This window comes from Pteropus medius, unplaced genomic scaffold (assembly GCF_902729225.1).
Source record: "Pteropus medius unplaced genomic scaffold, Ma_sr-lr_union100, whole genome shotgun sequence".
Taxonomy (NCBI): Eukaryota; Metazoa; Chordata; class Mammalia; order Chiroptera; family Pteropodidae; genus Pteropus; species Pteropus medius.
Genome location: NW_024345872.1, coordinates 1,291,677 through 1,315,673, shown reverse-complemented (window position 1 = coordinate 1,315,673; position 23,997 = coordinate 1,291,677). Strand labels below are relative to the sequence as shown.

At 36.2% G+C, this 23,997-nt stretch overlaps 1 protein-coding gene across 13 annotated transcripts in view; it reads right to left on the bottom strand.

The window, feature by feature from the left end:
- PAK3 (p21 (RAC1) activated kinase 3) overlaps positions 1–23,997 on the bottom strand; it is a 279,838-nt gene that overhangs the window by 71,845 nt on the left and 183,996 nt on the right. For all 13 annotated transcript variants that reach the window (XR_005655430.1, XM_039874753.1, XM_039874755.1 and 10 more), the window contains 3 exons: positions 12,394–12,494; positions 6,792–6,945; positions 4,066–4,103 (listed from right to left, as the gene is read on the bottom strand). Coding sequence is in view for 12 of the 13 variants with exons in the window: in XM_039874753.1 (XP_039730687.1) it covers positions 4,066–4,103; positions 6,792–6,945; positions 12,394–12,494 (293 nt within the window). In the remaining variant the exon portion in view is untranslated. The remainder of the gene's footprint in view (positions 1–4,065; positions 4,104–6,791; positions 6,946–12,393; positions 12,495–23,997) is intronic.

Here is a 23,997-nt window from a genome sequence, read left to right as displayed (position 1 = left end):
ATGTGTCTTGGTGTGGGCCTCTTTGGGTTCATCTTTTTTGGGACTCTGAGCTTCCTGGGGATGTATGTCTATTTCCATCATTATTTCTTCAAATAGTTCTTCAACTTCTTGTTCTCCTTCAGGTACTTCTATGCCCTGGATGTTTTTACATTTAATTTTATCCCATAGGCTCCTTAAATTATTATTATAGACTTGGCTTCTTTTTTCTTATCATTCTGATTGAGTGTCCTTGGCTTTCCCATCCTCTATATCGGTGATTCTATCCTCTTCCTTATCCACTCTGTTGATTCTCTCTAATACACTCCTCATGTCAGATAATGTGTTTTTCATTTCTGACAAGCTTCTTTTTATAATTTTCATTTCCATTTTTATGTTTTTATCTCTTTGTTAAAGTTCTCACTTAGTTCATCTACACTTCCCCTAAGTTCACTGAGCATCCTTATAACCAATGTTTTGAACTCTGCATCTGTTAGATTGCTTGACTCCATTATTCCTGGATCTTTGCTCTATTCTCTCATATGGTTTCCCCTTTTTTGTCTTCCTATTTTGGCTGCCTTTCTTTCTGTTTCTATATACTAAGTAAAGCTGCTAAGTCTCCCAGTCCTATTAGCATGGCTTTGTGTAGTAGGTGTCCAGTGGCACAGTCCTGAGGTGGGGTTCAGCTGTAGACCAAGTTTAGCCCCAGGCTGTGCCCCTCTGGAGACATCTGTCAAGATTTAGCAAGCAATCCACAGATGTTGTGTTTTTAGTTGCTTCAAGAGGCCACGCCAGAAACCGAGGTCAGCTGCCACCAGTGTGAGTCTTGGAGTTGGTTCAACAAGGGGCACAGGGCACACAGAGGACACAACTGGATGTGGCTTGGGTGGGGCCTGAGTTGGGGGAGGCAGAGTTTCAGGGAATTCTCTGGGCAGAGTGACCTCCGTTATCCAGTCTGATGACATCTCAGCTATGGTGGCGCTGGGCCTGCACTCTGGGAAGGGGGAGGGCTCAACAGACGAACAGTGGATACCGCTGGCACTTCTATACAGAGTGAATCTCGCCTAAGCCCTCAGTCCGACAACTCAGTGTTCTCCTGTAGGTCCCTGTGCAGCCAACTCGGCACTGCTGCTGAGAGCGAGCAGGTCTGTCACCAGGAAAGTCTGCTTGCGAACACGGCTCCTTTAAGAGGCATCTGTAGCTGCTGTAGCCTCTGTCCCACTCAGGTTCTTGGGACCGGGGAGCTGCCTCAGCCAGGGTGATTTCTTATTTCTCTTCCTAGTTATAGTGCTTCTGTTCATCTAGATCCTAGGCTACTATGCTTGCTGTTTGCTCCATGTTTCTATCACAACTTTGATTTGGTTGCAAGAGGGATGAACAAAGCCTCTATATTCTACGCCATTTTTTCCTGTTGTCTCCTAGTGTTAAGGAAGCACTTCATAAATATATGTTAAATTAGTGAATATCCAGTGGTTTTTATCTCCAGTGAGATAATCTTTTTCTGATTTAATAAAATATTTTGGTCATCATATAGATTTATTTTTAATTCTACAAGTAAAAACAACAGACACCAGCTTTAAAAAAAAAGGCCAATACCTCAGGAGATATAAACTGTTTACAAAAATAAAAATCAATATATAGATGATTGAAGCAGGTTTAGAGTTTAAAATAACTGACCTACCTAAAAAAATAACAACTATTTATTTGGCAGGATACCTAATCAGTACTGCACAGTAATAATATTAATGAAATCAAGAGAAGTAAGTTATGTGTTGATCATGGAAAGTTGGCATTTTTGTATTTCCCACTTTGCTACTACCACCTTTCACATGCTGTTTTCAGTGTGGCCAGTAAGCTGTCATGGCAAAGAAAAAGGAGAAGGAAAAATGACTAGTGAGAATAGGAGGGGTATAGTCTCTTCTGTTTTGGGGAATCTAAGCAAGGCACAAGTTCCATTGCCATATTCAAGCCTTATGTGTGGAAACAGTAAGTTTTTTTTTTCTTGTTGCCATTTAAAAAATAATAATAATAGTAGCTTACAATTAATAAATACATAGTATTGCTGGGTAAAGTACTAAGTATATTATATGTGTTATCGCATTCAATAAGCACACAAGTTTTAGGAGGTAGGTATGGGTTATTCCCAGTTAAAGCTGAGGAAAGAGGCTCAGAGAGGCTAAACCATCATCACAAGTTGCACAGCTTGTAAGTAGAGGAAAAAGACTAAACACCTATGTCTAGAAGTTTCGTTCCTTTCTTTTTAATTTTGTTTTTAATTGTGGTAAACTACATATATCATAAAATTTATCATCTTAACCATTTTAAGTGTACTGTTCAGTAGTGTTGTGTATTCACATTGTTGTGCAACCATCATCACCATTCACCTCCAGAACTCTTTCCATCTTGCAACACTGAAACTCTATATCCATTAAACAACAACTTCCCATTTCTGCCTCCCCATACTTTCTGTATGATTTTGAATACTCTAGGTACCTCATATACATAGAATTGTACAATATTTGTCTTTTTGTGACTGGATTATTTCACTTAGTATAATGTCCTAAAAGTTCATCCATGTCGTAGCATAGGTAAAGATTTCCTTCCCTTTTTAAGGCTGAATAATATTTCATTGTATAGATATAGCAAATTTGTTTATTCATTCATTCACTGATGAACGCTTGGGTTGTTTCCACCGTTTGGTTATTGTGAATAATGCTGCTATGGATGTAAATGTACAAATATCTGTTCAAGACCGTGCTTTTAATTATTTTGGGTATATATATATATACATATATATATATATCCAGAAGTGGAATTGCTGGATCATTTGGTAATTCTACTTTTAATTTTCGAGGAACTGCTATACTATTTCAGAGCCTTTATCTTTACCACTAATGATCTACTACTTTCACACTGGCCACCTATGGTGACAACAAGCAGGAAAGCACTTTTCCCTTTATATAAAAGAATCAGCTTGATTAGCCATGACTCAATAAACAATTAGGAAACTTTCATTAATACTAATTATTTCACTCTTAAGGAAGCAAATGAGGCAGGAAATAATTTCTATCAGGATATCAAAATGAAAATCACACAAAAGGAAGCCTTATCTAAGATTTTTTTTCTGTCTAATGTATATGAGTATTCTTTCAGATACTATAGCACTTCCAAGAACTTTGAACTATGTTATTTATTTTCTAGTCACTTCTCTGATAAAAATACCTATGTGACATTGGGCAAAGTTACCTTCCCCACTGCACTTCAGCTTGTTGGAACAGGTGACACTAAAAGATTTAGTGGTATGACCTTAGACAAGTTATTTAACCTCTTTAAACTTCATTTGTAAAATAGAGACAATGGTAAGACTTACCTAATTAGGTGTAGGAAAGTTTAAGTGAATATAAAGTATTATTAGCCCAATACCTGGCATATTATAAATGTTTAGTAAAGAGAAGTTGCTATTATGATTATTATTTTCAAGATTTTATATGTAAAAGAAATAGAAACATTGGTTCACATAAAGACTTGTACATATATGTTCATAGTAGTTTTATTTATAATAACCAAAAACTATAAACGGCCCAGAGATCCTTCAATGGGTTGTTAAACAGCAGTACATTCATAACTTTCATACAATACTACTTAGCAAAAAAAGGAACAAACTACTGATACACACAAGTTTGACAAAACCTTAAAGCATTATGTTGAGTGAGAAAAGTCAATTCCAAAATGTCATATACTGTATTATTTTATTTACCTGAAACGGCCAGAAAGACAAACCAGCCTAGCAATTGCCTGGGACTAGAGTGGAAGTAGGTGAGGATTAACTGTAAGCAGGAATGGGAAATCTTATCAGGATGATTAAAGTGTTCTTAAACTGGATTATTGTGATGGTAGCACAGGCATATAAATTTACTAAAACTCATTGTACTGTATACTTAAAAATGGGTAAATTTTATGTATCTAAATTATACCTTTAAAAACTATTTTATAAAGATTTTATATTTAAAAACTAAATCTGTGCAATTACATTCTGTGGGACTACCAGAAACACTGGTTACACAAAACCGTTATCAATTTTTCACTTACCGAAGGATGGGCTGCTATGTATCCATGTGCAGTTTTATCTGAAAAGTGAAGATAAAGCTGTCACCTTTGTTTCATAAAAACTGCCTCATTTAAAGACAATACTTAAAAAAAACTGCATATATTTGACCAGAAGGAAATTCTTCAATTCAGTATTAAATAGATATTATGACAAACAACATAGTTTTTCCTAAAATAGTTTATACCCTCACATCCTCAACATGTTATCACCAGGTCATTTTATAGACTTTAATGAAGGCCTCCAGTAAATATAATCTATATGGAAGAATGTTGAAATTACCTACTCCTGGATATGAATCATTGATATGATTCTATATTGTAGTTTCCCCTAATGGGGGGATATCTTCCAAGAACCCCAGTGGATGACTGAAACCTCAAATAGTATCAAACCTTACACACACACACAGACACAGAAAGAGAGAGAGAGGGAAAGAGAGAAAGAGAGACAGATAGACAGACAGACCTCAAATAACATCATTTCATTCCACGTTGTTTCATTAAAACATTGACAAGGTACTATAGGATCTTAACTCTTGTTCATATCAATTCGCCTATAGTAAAACTGGTTTTATTATACATCATCTAGCTGCAGTTCCAAGAACCTATAGAGGACATTAAGTGAGGACTTACAGAACCTAGGTGTTCTGCTCATGTCTTCCGCCCACAAATTTAAAGCCTTTTCCATCTTAACTAAGGACCTGTCACATACCATTTCTGTAATTTTTGCAGTTTGAGAAGCGACAGCAAAATTTATGAATTTCTTCCCGATTTCATGGGTAGAAGATTAATTCTTACCATAGATCTTAGCAACTTCAGCATAAGATCTTTCTCTTTCCTTATTAAGTCAAGAACTTTCACCTTTTTAATTAAAGAAAATACTTTAAGGTGTTTCTGGCATATATAAATTGCCAGCATTACTATTCTTGTGCTTTGGGACCATTATTAAGTTAAATAAGGGTTACTTGAGCACAAGCAATGAAACATCCTGAAAGCTGATCTGATAACCTAGACGTCTACTAATTGAGTAACAGCTGGTGTGCATGTGCAGCATGGACATGTTGGACAAAGCAGGATTCACGTCCTGGGTGGGGCAAAGCAGGACCATTCAAGATTTCATAATGTTACTCAGAACAGTGCACAATTTAAAACTTATAAGTTGTTTCTTTATGAAATTTTCCATTTAATATTTTCAGACCATAGTTGACCATGGGTAACTGAAACCACAGAAAGCAATACCACAGATAAGAGGAGAATATTGTACATCTATACCTAGAATTTGTCCCCCACTTCCTCTTTCCTTCTCCTTCTCTCTACCTCCTTTCTATGCACTCTCCCTCTCCCCGTCTCTTCTCCTCTCCCTCCTATCCTATTAGTCACTTGCAACACTAGAGCATCCCAAAAACATATGGTGAGTTTCACTCAACTCCAAATAGTGCAATAACTCAGATACTGTTGAGTTCCAACATAGTTTTCGGGATTTATTCTTTGTAAGTTGAGAGAATTCAACATATAAAAATAAAAGGGTTAAAAAGCAGTGGCAACTTAGAATAAAGGAAACAATTCTGAGAATCTCAGTATTAATGGATACACTGAAATGATTTCTTGAATCAATTCTTGGTTCTCATCGCTTATGGTTCTACAGTGTACTTGGAGCACAGCTCTAGATTTCCTCACATTAAGCATTCTTTGATGTGTCACCATGATCTCTTAAACATTTTATTCCATGCAATAGATTAAATATCATAAATAGCTCTTCTTGATGACTTTTTTCTTTTACATTTTTGCCACTGGATAACAGAAGTTAATCAATCTTCTCATTAAAAAAAAAAAGTCCTATTTAGCATATAAATTGCTATATGCCTTTAAGTTTGGGCTTTGATATTTGATATAGCCAAATCAGACACCTCCCCTTTCCAGTGTATTCTTGCACCACTTTTGAAGAGATCAAGCCTGCCCTATACTAAAACCGATATCAAAAACTAGGAGCTCTTTATATCTGGGACACTAACAATAGCATTCTCTTCTTTCTTTAATGTTAAATAAGAAATTGTTCTAAAGAGACTACCCAGATCAACTTTCTCAAAATGCAGAAGTGTTGTTGGTATATGATTTTCAGTTGCTTACAGTGCAAATTTGAACATCAAAGCTTCAAGCAAAGGCTAGGTCTACAAGCTAGCAAATGAAGTTAGGGTTTGGAAGACACATGGTCTTTCGATCTTTTATAAACAGCAAACCATGATTTCTTTTTTAAGTGTGATTTTTGAAGTCTGAGCAAAATAACCTGAGAGTTACAAAATTTGTTCTGTGTCATCATGGTGCAATTAAATGATTCTAAAGGATAAAATAAATTTCAAGAGACCATGGTTTGATCCATACACTTCTTACTTTATGAACACATCATAAAGCCTGATTCTAAGTAACTGAGTATCTTCATGCAAGTGAAGAGACAGAACAACTGTTGTGATTGCTGATTCAAACTGACAACTACTGCTTCACTGGACAATTTCCTTATTTCATTTCTAAAATTCTAAGCATTGTAAATCTCCTAACATCAACTTCAACTCCCAACTCATCTTTTGGTTTACATCTGTTGAAGTCACTCTGGAACTAGAGATGACATCAAATGTCCTACAGGCATCCTGTTCTAATCCTGAGGCTCTGAGATTGGAATTATTTTTCATTTTTTGATACCCTAGATTTACTCTTACCTCCTGATGTAAAGCTCATGTATTTCTGGTTGTTGACTGTTTCTTTGGAATCATAGAATTTGAGAACATCTAGTACTGCTTGTGGGTTCTTCTTCTGTTCCAGTTTTGTTATGTTGGAGGTTTGGAGTAATCGTGCCCATTGCTCAGGAATTCCCTGTAGACAACCAAAGGGAAAGAATGGTAGATCAGAACATTCAGCAGCTACATTTTTCTGTTCCAGTAAAGTTCTTCACCAAGAAGCCCATGCTACCTGTAGGATTACACTTGGGAGACTGAAGTAACACTCTAGATTTAAAGTTAGTAACTTAATAATGCAATCATTCTCTTTTCTAATTAAAACATATAGGTAAAACTAGGATCCAACTTAAAAAGGGTGGGTGGGAGTATGACTGTGATAGAAAAAAAAACCACATGAAAATCACCTCCATATTAATTCTGCTCATCCATGAAATGATGTTTACAGCTTAGCTTATTTTTTCTGGTGACTCAGGGCAGACATAGCAAGACTTCTCCAAATTTGTGCACAGCATAGTATAGTGCAGATCAATAGATTTTATTTGGCTGGAATAACAAGCTGTTTCTGGACATGTTGTAATTAGAATAAAAGGAAAGCCTCACCTTTGGTTAGGTCATACTTTGTGATTGTAAAATATAATTTTTTGGATCTAGAGCTTTAATAGAAAGGGGGATTGAGAGGAGACAAAAATAGAATTGTAGAGGAACACAATAACCACTGAGATGCTAAATAGTAACATTAACATTAATGCTGCTTTGGGCATTTTCCCTGCAGCCTTCTCCTCTCTTCCCTCTGTGCCCTCCTCCCCACTTCATTCATTGGCCACATAGAAGAACCTGGGGACTGTGACAACCATGCCAAAGCCTTGTGAGAATTTGTAATAATCTGAAGCATTTAGAACAGAGAGGAGGGAATATTTGGAAATCTAACTAAGGAGAATTGCAAAAATTACACAGAGAGGTTAGTTTTGCATTGAGCATTGAGCATTCTTTCCTATCCATTCGGCCTACAGATGTCCCCATTTCATAATTATCCAACCTCCAAGAGCAACTTGGGGTGAGAAACAGACACACTATTCCTGAAGTGCATCTAGACACAATTTATGTGGCTTTGTCCTATGAAGTCTCGGCAAAACAATGTGTGACGTGGGCCTCCAGAGTTTGGGAATGACAACAAAAAAGTGAGATAAGCCAAGCAACAACTCTACTGCACACACATGAACCTGCTGCTGCAGTGCTATGACATCTCAAAGAAGCACTTTGATGCAAGCTTCTTTTGGGCCTGTGACGCACCTCTGGGAGCTTCCCTGGGCACATCTGTGAGCCATAGAGATCTGGCTGTAATGGACGTAAATAAAGAAAGAAAAGAAAGTTAAAACAGATGTGGGACAACTTAGAAGGTGGGAGGAGATGAAACCAATGGGTCTGAATGGGGCGGTAATCCCATCTACAGTGGGCGGTTATGAAAATAGGGAGATATTAACTAAATCAGGGGCAGGACAGGCTAGAGGACAACAGATTTAAGAAAACAGAGAAAACGACAATGTTCCAAAGTTTGGATGCATAATTCCACTTTTGGCTAGATGCTTCCTCCATAAATATGCTATAATAAGAATTAACATTAAATGACTAGAGAAATTACTAAAAGGCAAAAACATGAATTTGGAGGGATAAAGGATGGTATCGTGAATAGCTTCAATGATAATTTGTAAGTTGTTTTTATACCTGGGTGATCACAGGTAGCCAATGGCCATGTGATGAACTTACAAATTTCAGTTCCCAATTCTGGTCAACCATTTTTAGTTTCACATTGGAAGTGTCTGTATGGCTACATTTCAAAGGATGGCTATACGGTGATGTTGAAGTTAACATTTGTTTTCATTGATGTGATTCTTCTGTACTTTGTAACTCAAGTCATGGCTGGCTTAAAGAAAAACTAAATTGAGGATTTCCCACACAGCCAGACTCTGTGTTTGAGTTTCTTAGACATTCAGACCAGGGCAAGGGAAACCATTTCACTTCAAACCATATAGGAATAATTTCCATTTTAATTCTGCAGTTCCAAAGTCCCACTTCCCACAAAATAAGATTAAATATAAAGTAACCTCTTTATCTAAATAAAGATATCATCTCCAATGCTATAGAAACATGCTTTGACCCAACTGGTTTGATTCGGGACTTAGGTCTTTGATTCCTAGCATTTAGGGTTACTCCAAACACAATGAAATAACACTTATACATGCATTCATCACACAATTTGATGCTAACGCCTTGAGCCAAAAAATTGAACTCAGGAGTCCATGCATGATCCCAGTTCTGATTCTAAGTTCAATTAATAGCATTTGGTTAATACTATAATGGCCAATAGAATTATTAAGTGCTCAAAACCAGGAATGCATTGCACATAACCGCTAAGGCAGACATCACTGGCATGATCACTACCATAATCATTAGAATATTCGTAGTTATTAAACATTCTCATGGCACTTTAAAACTTTTGTGATAGTCTTGTGATAACTAGACAGCCGAAAAAAATGCTGTCAATTGCAGAATATCCTCCAGACAGCTATACTTACCACATGACTACGCTGCTGAGATGATTTCTATTTTCTTTTTTAAAGTTGAAATAAACCAGTTAATCAATGAAATCTGACACTTAAATTTGAATGTATGCCCAAAGGCACATAATCAGAATGCCATGTCATTACTCCAAACTGAGGTACAAATTCCAAAAGTTAAACAGCTAATGGAGACCTAGAAGTGTGAGCATCAGAAGCAGGAGCACATATCAATGCCCGGCCATGTATACAATAACAACTAGATGTATGTCAATTTGGGGATTGTCCAGTATAGGCCAGGAGAATTGCAGCATGATACAACAGGCCAAGCATTTATCTTATCACAAGAAATGATAATTTATATCACTCATACCATTTTTCTCTCTGATTGACTTGAAGTGACCATCATGGGTCTAGAGGTCTGGAAGGGGAAATTCTGAATTATTTGGCACAAAAATGGCAATATAAAGGGTAAGGACTTGTATTAGTTTAATACCAAAAAATCTCACCTCCCAATGTAATTTTAAGCTCAGGGTCAAAGTGTATGACCAGGTGTACAAGGTTATATGGGCCAATTAACCATAGGATAATCACCAAGCAACACATCAAATCAGTGTCAAAATATTCAAAATAATAGGCCCTTGTAAGACAACTGAACTAGACAGTTGAACAAATTCATCAAAGTTCAACCTAAACAACTGCAATAATTAAATTTAGTGAAATGGCCCTCCCTCTCTGCACACAAATACAATGAATTAGTGTTACTTTGGAATTAAGACCCAATTTTAAAACCTACTAATAAAATGATTTTTAAAAGCTAATCATTTTATATATTTAAAGTTAGCAAATGTAAATCATAGGTTAAGATAGTATAAAAAGACAGAATTTGGCATCTTTAAAAGTAATGTTTGGACAATTAATTGCAAAAGATCATGAAGATGACGATAAAGTACATCAGATTTCCATATTTAGCTTGTGTCTTATCTATTTACCCAGTGGATTTCTAAGAATTAACTGCATCCAAACAGCTGTTTTATTTCAAATTGGGTTTTGGGGAGGAAGGGACAAGTTTTTGTTTGGTTTGTTTAATTTGTTTTAAACTGTTTTTCACAATTGGAAAGATTACCCATCACATATCCTATCCCTGCCCTCCCTGATTGGTTCTTTGGGTTCTAATTGATAGAAAAGTAAAAATGTTGGACTGCAGTTAGCAAGATGACGGTGATTTACTTTCCTTTATTTCTATTCAGAATCCATAAAGAAATAAGAAAGAGCTAAAGATAGAAATCATATGTCAAGTAAGTTGGAAAATGTAGAAAATTAAAAAAAAAAAAAAGAAAGGAACCAGAATGTCACAGGAGAATAGTGGAGAAGAAAACTTTCACATCAAAAAACAAAGAGGAAGGAAAAAAGAAAAGAAAAATATGGAATGACAACAATAAAACACGAGAAATTTAAACAGAAGGAAAGCGTACAGAAAATAAAAAACTAGAAGGATAAAGTTCATAAAATAAAAAAGGGAAGAGATATTAGACAGAACTTATAAAGTTTATGTGCTTTTACTGTTACAAATGTCAAAAAATAGTCAATATGATTTTTAAAGATATTTAAACTTGTTCAGTTTATAAAAATTATTATTTTTTGATAGTGATGATGGTAGCGGTAGTGGTGACAGTAAGGTTATATTCCATAAGTATAGCTTAGAAGATATTCTCAAATATAGTAAAGAACAGAGACTAGGCTCAAACTCAAGGCCATTTGAATAATGTCTCTGACCCCAGTGATGAAATTGGTTAAATCCTACCAGTAACTGAAATTTATCAATGTCAGTACTTATTAATGTTTTATTTTCCTTGCTACTGAGAACATAGAAATAATCACTCACATCAATTTACAAGGCTAAGATGTAAGTTTCCATTTCATTCTCATATTGCTTACTTTCAGAATTAAAAAAAAAATATATAAGATAATTTGGCTGTCGATTCAGAGACATGGTTTGCTTCTGCAAATCCAATTAAGTTATCCCTTCTTTTTTTATTTCACTTAATCATATGACACAGTCTACTCACTAACCACAATGTTCTGAAACAGAAAATTCAATTATTGAATATCAACATTTATCTCTGGTTTAACAACCCCAAAATCGATGGTGACAGTTCTGTTAAAGATTTTTTTCTGAATGCATTCAAAATTATCTCAGAATGCACTTTTTGACTGAGTTCCTCACTAGTATGAAAAAAAAAGATAGTTTATCTTCTTGGGGACATATTTCTAGCCACAATTTTCCTTCATCTATCTAAAAAAAAAAGATGCCAGATCTTTACAAAGAAAAGTATAAAATATAGATCTGAGATTCTGTGCTACTTGAGCACTACACATATTTAAAGAAAGACTGGATATATAGCTATGGTCTTTCTAGAGAATTCTTATTGGCATTTTTTTCTGGATTATATATGGAGGAGGTCCATAACCACTAAATCATACAAATCTATCCATCTATATTTCTCCCTGAAACATGGGATTTGTTGTTTTGAATGTCTACGAAATATACCTGTGAAGCCTAAAAATAGTTATGTTCTTGAAATCAAAGAGAAGAACAGGTCAATACAGAAGTTTTGGGTTAGTGTAGTTAGTGAATCTGGGTAATCCAGATTCCAAAGTAAGGCCTGAATTATCCAGATGGATTGTTTTCACTGGCCAAGTTAAGTCAGCGATTCTCTGATTCACTTCAAATAATAAAGAATAGGCTCAATCAAGCAGGGTCTCTACCATGTCTACATCTCCTGTGCCATGGTAAACTAACATTTTCAATCAAGTTGAAGATAACACAGCTATCAGCCATTTTTGTTAAGATGGACAAAATAATTTTGCCAACACTCTTACCATCTTCTAGTCCCACCTGTGATTGTCTAGGCAAAGTCCATCTTACTTGAAATCATCCAAAACTTCAAGTTTGACATTTTGGGACATGGCATTTTCATAAAGAATTTTTTTCATGGCTTACAAAACAAAATAAGGAGCTTACTTACAGTGAATTCCCCGGTGACTGCATCAAACCCCACATGAATCGTATGTTCAAAGTCTGAAGGAAGAGAGATCTCTGGGCGTTCTTTCTCTTTCTTCTTATTGGCTAAAGGCAAAATGTTAACATATATTTATATGGAATACAGTTTTGGCATCCAGAAGTTGTACAATTAGGTTAATCAAAAACAGTTACAAAGTTGAAAGACAATTGGTTTCAACACAATTTTAACAATACTGTACTGTGGAAATTATAACTTTATTCGCAGAAGTGGATTGCTGAGAGTTTGACGGAAAATGTTATATCTAAATAACTTACAAAATTTAAAAATCCAGTTCAAACAAAACCTGCAGTCAAATTGGTTTATGTCTTCTGCTAGTCTAATGATGTAACCAACAGGTATCTAGGTATATTGTGTTTAACTGGCTTTGCTGAATCAAATATTACTTAATAAAGAAAAAATTCAGTACACACAAGTCAAGCTTAGGGTTACTATTAGAAAGAATAGAAAAGGAAATTGTTTATGCTATCTATAAAAGTGTTATGAATTGCTTTCATGTTAACCCTAGCTAATCATCAAGTAGCTAGAACTTCCATCATTTACATGTTTACGTTATGAAGCATGTCTTAATAGGTTCTTGATCTTCTTTCAATAAGAATACTATTGCAAATCAATAATACTACAAATCTTTATCATTAAAATGTTTTTAAATATTTCCTGCCAAGCACATTGCTGGTAAGAAAATACCAATTAAATTTTTTTACTGATTTAATTTTATTTAGTTTTTAGAAACTTTAAACCAGTTTCTTGGTTTAGTCATTCTAGTTTGTAGTTATTTTCAATGTCCCCATTATATTCTGTCCTATTAGCCATTCAAAATCATTGTTCTCAAGTACCAGATTTTTTATAGTGACAGAATTATGAATTAGCACATCAATATTCATAAGTCAAAAGCCTTTAAAAATATAATCACTGAAGAAATTAAGTTGGGAACAATAATGAAATCAGTCCATCTTGAAATAGATCCCAGAAGGAAGTTACTATGAAAAGACTGTAAAATGACATCTAGTAGCTTCCATAATAGACATGTCATCAGATTTGAGCATATATCTCTGATAAGGCTGCATTTCACACTAAAAATATAATAATACCCACCCTCCTAATAATGGGCAAGTCAGCACGAATCACATATGCTCAATTAAAACCAATAAACTTCAGAATTGCCAGGTGGCCAACTTAGAATATTTCGGTTCAAATAGATGTTTCCTTGGCTTGGATTTCAGATAACATCCAATTAACCTTATATGGATTACTGGTTTTGTGAGTTACTCAGAAAAAAATTTTAAATTCAAAAGCATTTATGTTCAAATGTCATTCTTCTGGCTTCTTTTCTCTTCTTACCCTTTCTCACTGCTCTGTATTTCCAGCCAACAGATAGAGATATGGGGCAGAAATATCAAAATTCAAGTAATAAGAGAATCAGGATACTGATTAGACAGGCTGGATGGGGATGAAGGTCACTCAAAACCTTTGCCTGGCCATGGAACACATTTAGGACTCATTTTGAAAAAAAATATATGTGCCATCTAACTTATCTTCAGTATAGATTCCATTTTACAGTGAGCCTACTTTATTGATGAATAGTAGCTTAACTGAACAGTGAAGTTTAGAGCTTTCTGTTGTATTTCTATCTTCCTGCATGTTTGTGGACTGTAGCTACCATTCACACTATTCAACCACCATTTTCACTTGTTCACAAATGCAAAACTGAACAATCAGCTTTCTGTTTTTGTCACTTGACTTAAGTTATCCTAGTGAGTTTTGTTGTCATTTTTTTATTTTTCCTCTTTCCTGATCTCCCATTCATTTTGGACATGGCTAACCATCTCTCTTTCTACTTCCCTGACAATGTGGTCTGATTCTCCTGCTTCCACCATGACCAGTTTTTATTTGATTGACATTGCTTCTCCTTCTTTTGCCTTTTCTAGCACATTCTTTGACCTTTTGCAATCCTATTTTTGCACTCATTCATCTTAGATGGCATCCACTTCAAGATACTAATTCATGTTGAGTAATTCCCTAATCTGTTGTTGGCAGGGAGTAGATCTAGATTTTGTGGGACTAGACACTTTATGTAATTTGAAAGAAAAGCTTCCTTTAAGTAAAAAGAACACAAAATTGCTAGGGCTCCTCGTAGGGCCTTGGAAGAGTCCTAGGCAAGTGAGGAACTACGAAGAAGTTTTATTTGCTTCATGGTACCACTCTGAAAAATCTGAACCTGTAGAACTTCTGCCTATAAAAATGTACTATACACATCTGCAAAATTTTGCATATAACTTCAGAGGTTCAAAATTCCCCTAGACTCCAGGTTAAGAAATCATATCTTAATCTATGTCTCCAATTGTTATATCAACTTGCATTCATGATCTCTCTTGCCAGCAAATAAGCTCTCCCTACTTCTCCATTAGTATTGGCTGCACATTTAACATTCCACTGGATATAAACACTCCACTTGGGCTGAGCTATAACCGAAATTAATGTTTCCACATTTTGAGTGACCCTGATTTGTGGGGCCTTAAGCACAATGCTTACTCTGACTATTGTGTAATCCAGCACTGGCCCAACTGCCCAAATCACAAGTTGAGGAGCTTCTTTGACTCCTACTTTATTCTACCTTAGTCACTAAGTTCTCTCTATTCTATATCCCAAACTCGTCTAAAATCCATCTTCTTCATTTCATCCCCACAAACCATTATCTTAGTCCAAGGTACCAGCATTTTTCACTTGGTTTTACTGCCTCCAATTTTGCCCCTGCAATTCATTATACTGTGACCAGAGTAATCTCTTGAAATGTAATAATCTGACCACATTCTTGCCTTTAAGATCCTTAAATGGCTCCCCATTACCCATATGTTAAAAGTCCATGCTCATTAGCATGCTATCAAAGAGCCTGCATGATCTGCCCCCATCTTATTTATCCATTGTCTATTCTTGCCATGGCCTCCATGGTCCCATACTCATTTCATGCTCCCTTAAACTGCTGGCTTTTCACTATTTTTAAATTTTATTTTTCAGTTACAGTTGACATACAATATTATATTAGCTTCATGTATACAACTTAGTGATTAGATATTTATATACCTTATGAAGTGACTACCCATACAAGTGTAGAACCCGTCTGGCACCATACATAGTTATTACAATATTATTGACTATATTCCCTATGCTGTACTTTACATGACTCTTTTTATAACTGGCAATTTGTACTTCTTAATCCCTTTCATTATTTTTGTCCATCCCCTGCTGGCTTTTCTCTTACTGCCAAGCTTTTACACATGCTAGGCCAAGGCCTGGAAAGTTTTACATTTTACTGTGCACCCTCTGCTTTGTGTGTATAACTCCCATTAGTTTTTATTCTTGAAGACTCACTCTTGGGCTTCCTCTCCTTTAGTAAGTCTCTTCCCGTCTTCCCTCTGCAGACAAAGTTAAATGCCCTCTCTTCATACTCCTATAGAACTACCCAGTGTATACTCTGAGCTTGACACCTATCAACACTGGATTGTTATTTCTTCTTTACATACATCTCTAGCTAAAATTTGAAGTATTTCACAGCAGAGATTGTATCTTATGCATTCTCACATTCTCTAGCACCTGCCTTATGTCTGCACACTTAATAATTATCATTTATGGGACATGCACTGCGTGCAAAGTGCTTCTAAGGTAATTTCATTTAATCACAACATTATAAGGTAGGCTGTATTATTATTGTATTACTATTGTTTTATAGATGAGTAAAACAAGACTCAGTGGGGTTAAACCACATACTCAGGTTATATAGCTGGCAGGTGTCAGAGTCAGGATTTGAACTAAGTTCCAACTGCGGCTACAGAAACTAAGCTCTTAAAAGCTCCACTATGTATTACTTAGTAGCATCAAACCAAACAAAATAAAACACCTCAATATATTTGAGCTCTAGTCTTTAGTAAATGTTTAGTGATTAAATGAAGCCTAGATGAGAACCTTTTTTTAAGGAACACTACAATGTCTGTATCTCCCCCAGAAAACTCTGTGAGCATTGGTCATTTATATTAAAATTCAGCTTAACTTGAATCTTGGGATAAGACTCAGCCTGATCAACTCTGGGTTGGTTTTTGCAGAGAGCAGAAGATCAAATGAGTACTACTTTCTAAGCATATCACCCATAATCTATTGGAACCTAGAACAAAGGCCACAAATTGCTGATTAGACAACAAACTGCAAAGAACTTTTGGCCTTGGGACCCTCTAAGTGTACATGAGTTCTGGTTGTAACTCCAGGGGCCAGCTAATCTTTCCTATCTCTCATCTTAACACCTTTCTCCATTCTACTACCTTTGAAAGAAAGAAAGGTACCTCTAGTCATATGTCCTCTTCTATATGTCCCACCTCAATTTTCCACACTTCCTCCAGTGCTAGAACTTGATCCATTACAAATTCCCCTGCATCTTCACTCTCTTCATTAAATGTCCTCTTTACTTCCTGCCTTAGATTCTCAAATTTCACTGTGCACAACTCTCATCTAGGAAACTTTTTAAAAGAGAGAGAGTTAAAAGCTCCACCCCTAGAGATTCAGATTCGGTCTGGGATAGACCCAAGCTCCTTTCATTTTTGAAGTTCCTCAGGAATTTTCATTAAGCAGCTAGGATTGAGAAGAAAAAAAAAACTAAATCTTACTATCCAACAAGGGTAGCACTTCCTCAGATAATTCTGGTGGACACTGCTCATTCTTCCCCATCCCAAGTTTTTAGGCCTGGGGGAATGAGGAAGGGCAGAGTTTCCCCCTTAATTCCAAATTGTTTTATTGTTTTATTTGAGGTCAGTACTACTGCATATGCCTACAAAATCCCCTCCTTTTAAGATTATTGCCATTTACTTCTGGTCAGGTACCCACATCCATTGAGAACTTTGGTTCTCAGTCTTTCTTCCTACACTCAATGCTGCTACCACTCTGTGAAATATAATATATATATAATAAATAAAATATATATAATATATAAAATATATATATAATATATCTAATATATAAAATATATATAATATATATAATAAATATAATATATAAAATATATAAAATATATATATATATATATATATATATATATATATATATATATATATATATATATATAAATGGGAAATTCTTTCATTGGTCAGGTACCCACACCCTCTGGGTCAGGTACCCACATCCATTGAAGACTTTGGTTCTCAGTCTTTCTTCCTACACTCAATGCTGCTACCACTCTGTGAAATATAATATATATATATATATAAAATATAATATAATATATATAATATATAATATATATATATAAATGGAAATCTCTTTCACACCCTTTCAACTCCTTGGCCTTCCTCAACTCTAATGAACTTAACCTTCCTTCTACTTCTGTAATACATTAATTCCCATGGCCTCCTTTTAAATGAGTGGTTCCCATCCAGGGCTGCACATCAGAATGACTTGTAGAGTTCCATGAAATACCAATGTCTAGGGCCCACCCAGAACCTACTATGTCAGGATTTCTGGGTATGGGACCTGGACAAATAATTTTTTAAGCTCCATAGTTGATGTGCAGATAGAGTGGAGAATCGCAGCTACCCCAGGCCTTTTCATTATCCAGAGTGATCCTTTCTCTGAAATAGTCAACCTGTTATCTCTGAGCCCAGCCTCCTATCCTGCTAGGCTTCTCACTTTCAAGCCCTTATTCCTATTTTAACTGTTCTTTGATCTCAACAAAACCTCCAGTTCCTGATCCTCTCCATTTTTAGCCAATTTCTCAGCTTCCTCCTGGCCCAGACTTTATGGCCCATCATTTAAATTGCTCTTAAGCTACTGCCCTGGAAACTCACTCTTTGATCTTCTTTTGCAATTATCTTGCAAAACTTTACCCTGACAGAAACTAACCATAAAACCTTCACTTCTATATTGAGGCTATTGAGAGTCGTTGGGGAAAAAAAATCATACAGCTATGCAGATCGGTGCTCACAGACCAGAGAGTCATCAGTTGTGCTTGGCAATATTCTTCTTGCCCCTTGCCAGCTTCCTTTCCGACTCCTCTTACTGAATATTCCAGAATTTTACCACTCTACTCAAACTTCTACTTTATCATCTCCTCCTTTTCTTTCAGCGTATAAAATTCCTCCTACTTGAATGAGGAAAATGGAAGCCATCAGTTTGGAACTCTTGACTTTACTTCCTCTCCCACTCCTATGCATGTATCTCCATCAGTAACATCTTCTCCTCCCACATCTCACTGGAAGCAATGTCCCTTCCTTGCCTAAGGTTTATCCCTCCACAGGAGCTCTAGCTCCCAGTCCCTCTCACTTTACCAGGGGTCTCACTTCATCAGTTATCTCCTATTTCTCCTTATATCTTTAATCTTCCCTTCTCTACTGAAACTTCCTATTTGGTTTAAAAGACATGCTGAGATCTTTGTGTCCTTAAAAGTTAAAACCCTCTGCCACCTTGCATCTTTCTCTAGCTGCTATAGTCGCTCAGTTATTTTTTTTAGCTTAAACTTCTTGAAAAGGCAGTCTAGACTTCCTTAGCCCTTACTCCTTGAATCACTGCAATGAGTCCCTGAGATCACAAATTAATCTTCTCCTTCAAAATGGTCACTTTTCAGTCCTTACCACTGTTGATCTTTGTCAAAACTGACATTGTCGACCACAAACTTCATGGAACTAACCCCTCCCTATCTTCTTTCACATAACACTTATCTAGTCTATCTCTACATTTCTGAGTTTTCTATTGACTCCTTAAATAGTATTCCCCAGGAGCTGACCTAGGTCCTCATCTCTTCTTATCATCACACCTCTCCTTTAGGTCACATCATCTAGTTGCATGGTTTCAACCACCATTACACTAGTGACTCCCCATATGTATTTCCAGCCCTGACCTCTCTGCTGTACCCTGACCCCCTGGAGTTAACTGCCCAATTAACACCTTTATTTGGATGCCTCATAGGCATTCAAAAGTAAAACAATTCTCCATTGCCTTTTCCCACCTAAAAGAAGCTACACCTCCTTGAGTTCCCTATCTCACCCTCCGATAGCTTCTCCCACCTTCTGATTAGTTGCCTAGTTCTATTAATTCTTCCTCCTAAATATTCCCACTGTACTGTATTCTCCTATTTGTATTGATACTGGCTCTGAGGCCAGGCCATTATCATTTGAAAACAGCCAGACTTGTCTCCCTCCACTACCCCACCCCCAAATCCATTCTTCTCCTGTGGCTAGAGTGATATTTTGGCACACAAATCTGTTATCGTTTCTCTATTTCAATGTTTTTCTATTGCCTTCAGAATCAGATTCAAAGCACTTAGCATGACATAAATAAGCCCTCTAGGATTCAGTCCCCAATTACTTCCACAGCTCCATCTCACACTCTTTTTCCTCTCTTACTCCATGCACTAGTTATTCTGGACTACTTGTAGTTGTACTCATAGAACCTCATCTAAGAGTGTGTCATGCCTACTGCCTTTATAATGTTGCTCCTTCTATCTGAAATGCCACCTATCCGTTACATGAATAGCTCTATTCCTTCATTAAGACTCACCTCAATTCAGTGGTCATCTCCTTCAGGAAGCCTCCCCTAAGTGCCCATCTCCTCAGTCTTGAATAGATGCCTCCTCAGTGCTCATTTCTATATTATACTTACTGCACTAAACTCTAAACTTGTCTATGTCCCTAACTAGGCCATCTAATTCTTAAAGGCAGGAAGTGGGACTTATCCACCTCTGCCCCTCCTATTTAGCAAAGTACCTGATTCAAGAAGTATTTAATGAATAAGCAAGTAAACAAATGAATGAATGATTGTCCTTCATTATATGAAATGAGACCCAATATATGGAGACATGCCTATTTGCCATCATGTGTTCACAGATGAAGAGACAGGTTCCGCAAGAAGGCTGTGGGTGAGAGGATATGTTTTAGAGTAGTTGTTAAAGTTGCTGGTGGCATTGTTGCTATTATTCCGCAACAGTGGTGATGACTCATTCAGGCACACCTCTTCCTAGTTGCCACTTTGGGTTCAAAACCATATATTGGCAACACAGATGGGCAAGGTTCAAGGTACAGCAAAATGACCAAATCTCCTCCAGCTGAAATCCCTGGATGGGGCTATGCTTGCCTTCTGAAAGCATTTTAGAAAATTGTCAGCTGAGTCTTCCTTATTGTAGGAGTTCCACTTGTCATCTTCCCCTAAAATTCCTGAGAGTTTGGTTGGGCCTTTCATTGGATGTCATATTGTCATGTTCAGAATTATTTTTTAGAACACTTTCTAGCTTCTTGAAAACAGAGCATGAAGGAAATGAAAAGGAATAACAGAGGGCAGACATAGAGAAATGCTTTCCTATATAAATTTAGCCTGAAAGCACAGAACAATAATTATTTTTGAAAAAAAAAAACGGAAAACATTGTTTTTTGGTTATGGTATATGGCATTAAAAAAGTGACATTTAAAGCCACATTAATTCAGAAAGCTAAAAATCAAAATATTATATAAAGCACTTTTTAAGTTCAGAAATAGTTTTTTCAAAGAAAAAAGCCCATAAGCTGGCTAGTTCTAAGCAGCAAGCATTTCACAACTCTGGCTCTAACAACCAACTCCCTCCTGCTACTGTTCCAGCTTCCTTTCCTTTAAATCAATAAGTGGGTCAGTTAACAAGTAATATAGAATTGAAGATCAGTGTACTGACAGATTATGCCGGATAACTCATGAGGAACTTAATATTCCAAACTTGCAATCTAATTGGGGGAGTAAGCTGAGCAAATGAGATAGTAATTGATATCACCAAAGACAATTGGGTGCTAATTTTGAAGAACAGAGTATAAATGCTGTAGCATGTCAAGAAAAAAAAAAGATCATAGAAGTCTGTGTTGGACAGTGAGGGCTTACTGGTTGAGGTGAGACTAAAGAGATGGGTCATAAAGAATGGATGAGCAGGAAAGAGTAAGGTATCTAAAGTAGAAGAAACAGGAGAAGCAAAACTTGGAAGTAGAAATATATATATAGCATATTGATGAAGAAGAAGATAGGGTGAATAGATAGGGTATGGCCTTGGACATCAGGAAGGAAGATGCATTTGGAGACAGTAATAAAGAATGTACTGGGAAAGTTTTTTGAGCAGATGGTTGATATGATAGAAAAGATGTTTTCTGGAAGACGAGTCAGGTAGCTATGTGCTGCTAGGCACACATGACATGGTAGCAGCAGGCTTCAAAATGGTTATTTCACACAGGCTAAGGAGAAAAATGAATGGTGGGGGTGAGATGAGCAAGAGTTCTCTGCCACTGTATCTGTTGCCTCTAAGATCACCTACTAGGCACTTCTTTTAAACTGTGTGTATGTCTGATTTCTGTTAAGAGATTGAAAATTATCTGAGGACAGGGAACCTTGTCTTATATCTAGTATTCCCCACAACACTAAGCTTAGAGCTAGGCACATAAGAAGCAGGCACAAATCTTTTCTGAATGAACTTAATAAAATATGTTCCAGGTAAGCCTATGTTAACATCCAATTTTGTTGTATCTGATGTTTACTGAGATAGCTAATAAACTAGATCTGTGCTCAAATTCAGCATGCAGCTCATATTTATCCACTGGTTGGTTGCACATATGTCTCTATCCTGTGATCTTCCATGAAGTCCTTTGAGATAAAAGGAGCTCTAATAAAATATTTTGTTAGAAGGCTCGTACTAGAGTTTCTGAGGTTGGAGTTTTCCTGGGAGGTACATTTGTCCCACAACCTGTAGCTTAACATTAGAAGCCCTTCTCCATCTCCTCCTTACTTTATCCCACTCTCTCTGCCTAGGTGCAATCTGTATTGTACTGTGTTCCTGAAGCCAAACAACTTGTGTAGATATAGGGGCCATTTCTGCCAGGAGCAGTGAGGATAGCTGAGTTGGAGATCCATTATACTAAAATGCTTGTTTTTCATCTCAATATTCCTGAGCTTTGCTTTGGAAAAGCCATGTTGTAAGGATATAGAAATATTGTTAAAGGGCCATGCACCTCCTATGGGTGGCAACCTTCACTTTTCCCAGTTGAGGACCCTTAGTGATTTGATCATTCTTTAGTAGGGTGACAGGTACTTTCAGTGGTTCATTAATTTTTCTAATTCACTAATAGGTTGCTAGTCAATGCCTCACAACAATCTTTTATAAAATGCTGCCCTTGTGGCCTTTAACAATTAAAATGTCTTAATGTCTACTTAACTACCAGAAAAGTGAATTATGTACTTGCTCCATCCTCTTACATGTGGGTCAGAGAGCACACTGTATCATAATCCCCTAGAAGGAAGCTTTCTGAAGCCTTATACTTGGGTGAAAATAACTATCTGAGAACAGTTACAAATATTCTGTTTGGGGGCATATTATGAGAAGGGAGTCCCGGAAATTTATTACCTCCTGGATTCATGAAATGTACATTTTCCCTTACATGAGAAGAAATCAATTCTCTAGTTTTACTCTATTGTTTTGTAGAAATATGTCATTTTGTGGGCCTTCAAATGTATTTTTCCCAATAGAAATACTTCAAAGTACATGTGGTAATTACAATGGAAAGTTAGGCATAAAAAGAGTTTATTCTTGGTTCTAAGTATTTAAAGAAATTGACAGTGCAAGTTGGGTAAAATATTTAAAAAGAAGTCTACATAGCAAATATATTTCTGTCTTAAATCTAGCATCTTGAGCAAAATATATACTAATTCTGGGCAGAAAAGGAAACAGGTGTTTATTAAATGAGGAAAAAATGAACCAAATCTTTAAATACTGGATTATGAATGAATCTGAGAAAGGATGAGAGGTGACTCTCATGTTCTATTTTAATACAGTTCTTTCATATTATATATTATATCATCTTATATTAATTGTAAAAGCATCAGATATTTTTGTAATAGAAAAATATTTCAAAGCTTAAAAATAACACAGGAATCAGGGAAAATAATGATTTTTTCTTTTACAAAAGCTGTTTTTTTCTGCTAGCAAGTGAGGGCCTCAGGAGGAACAACTTGTAAAGATAAGGATATGACTACCATCATAATTGCTGACTGAGAAAATGGGTTAGGTTTCACCTGCTTCTGAAAAGATTTCATTTTTGCACATTCCTTTGGCTAAAACCTATTTTCAGAACAAGTTAGGTAACTCCCATTTTATGGCAAGCAGAACAGAAGTTGGGAGATCTAAATTCTAGGTTTGCTTTTCATCAGTAGTGGGGCAACTTTGTGGAAGTCATTTAATCTCTCTAAACTTCCGTCTTCCTCTATAAATTTGAGATAATCCTTGCCTCCATCATAGGAGATTTGAAGGAGGTAATTGATATGAAAGCACTTTGAACATAGTAATATCCCTATAATTGCAATCCAAAATACATCATCTCATTAGCAAAATACTTAGTAACAGGGTGACTGTGTTTGCTGGAGAACCACTTTTTAAACCCAGCACTTCCGTCCTATGAGTGAAGTCTTTAGAAATATAACTGCCAAGAAAGAGGATTAAACTGAACTACTCTTATTATATCTTTCATTATATAAGCAAGTCCCAGAAGTATATAGTTGGGAAGGCCCATTCTTTTGC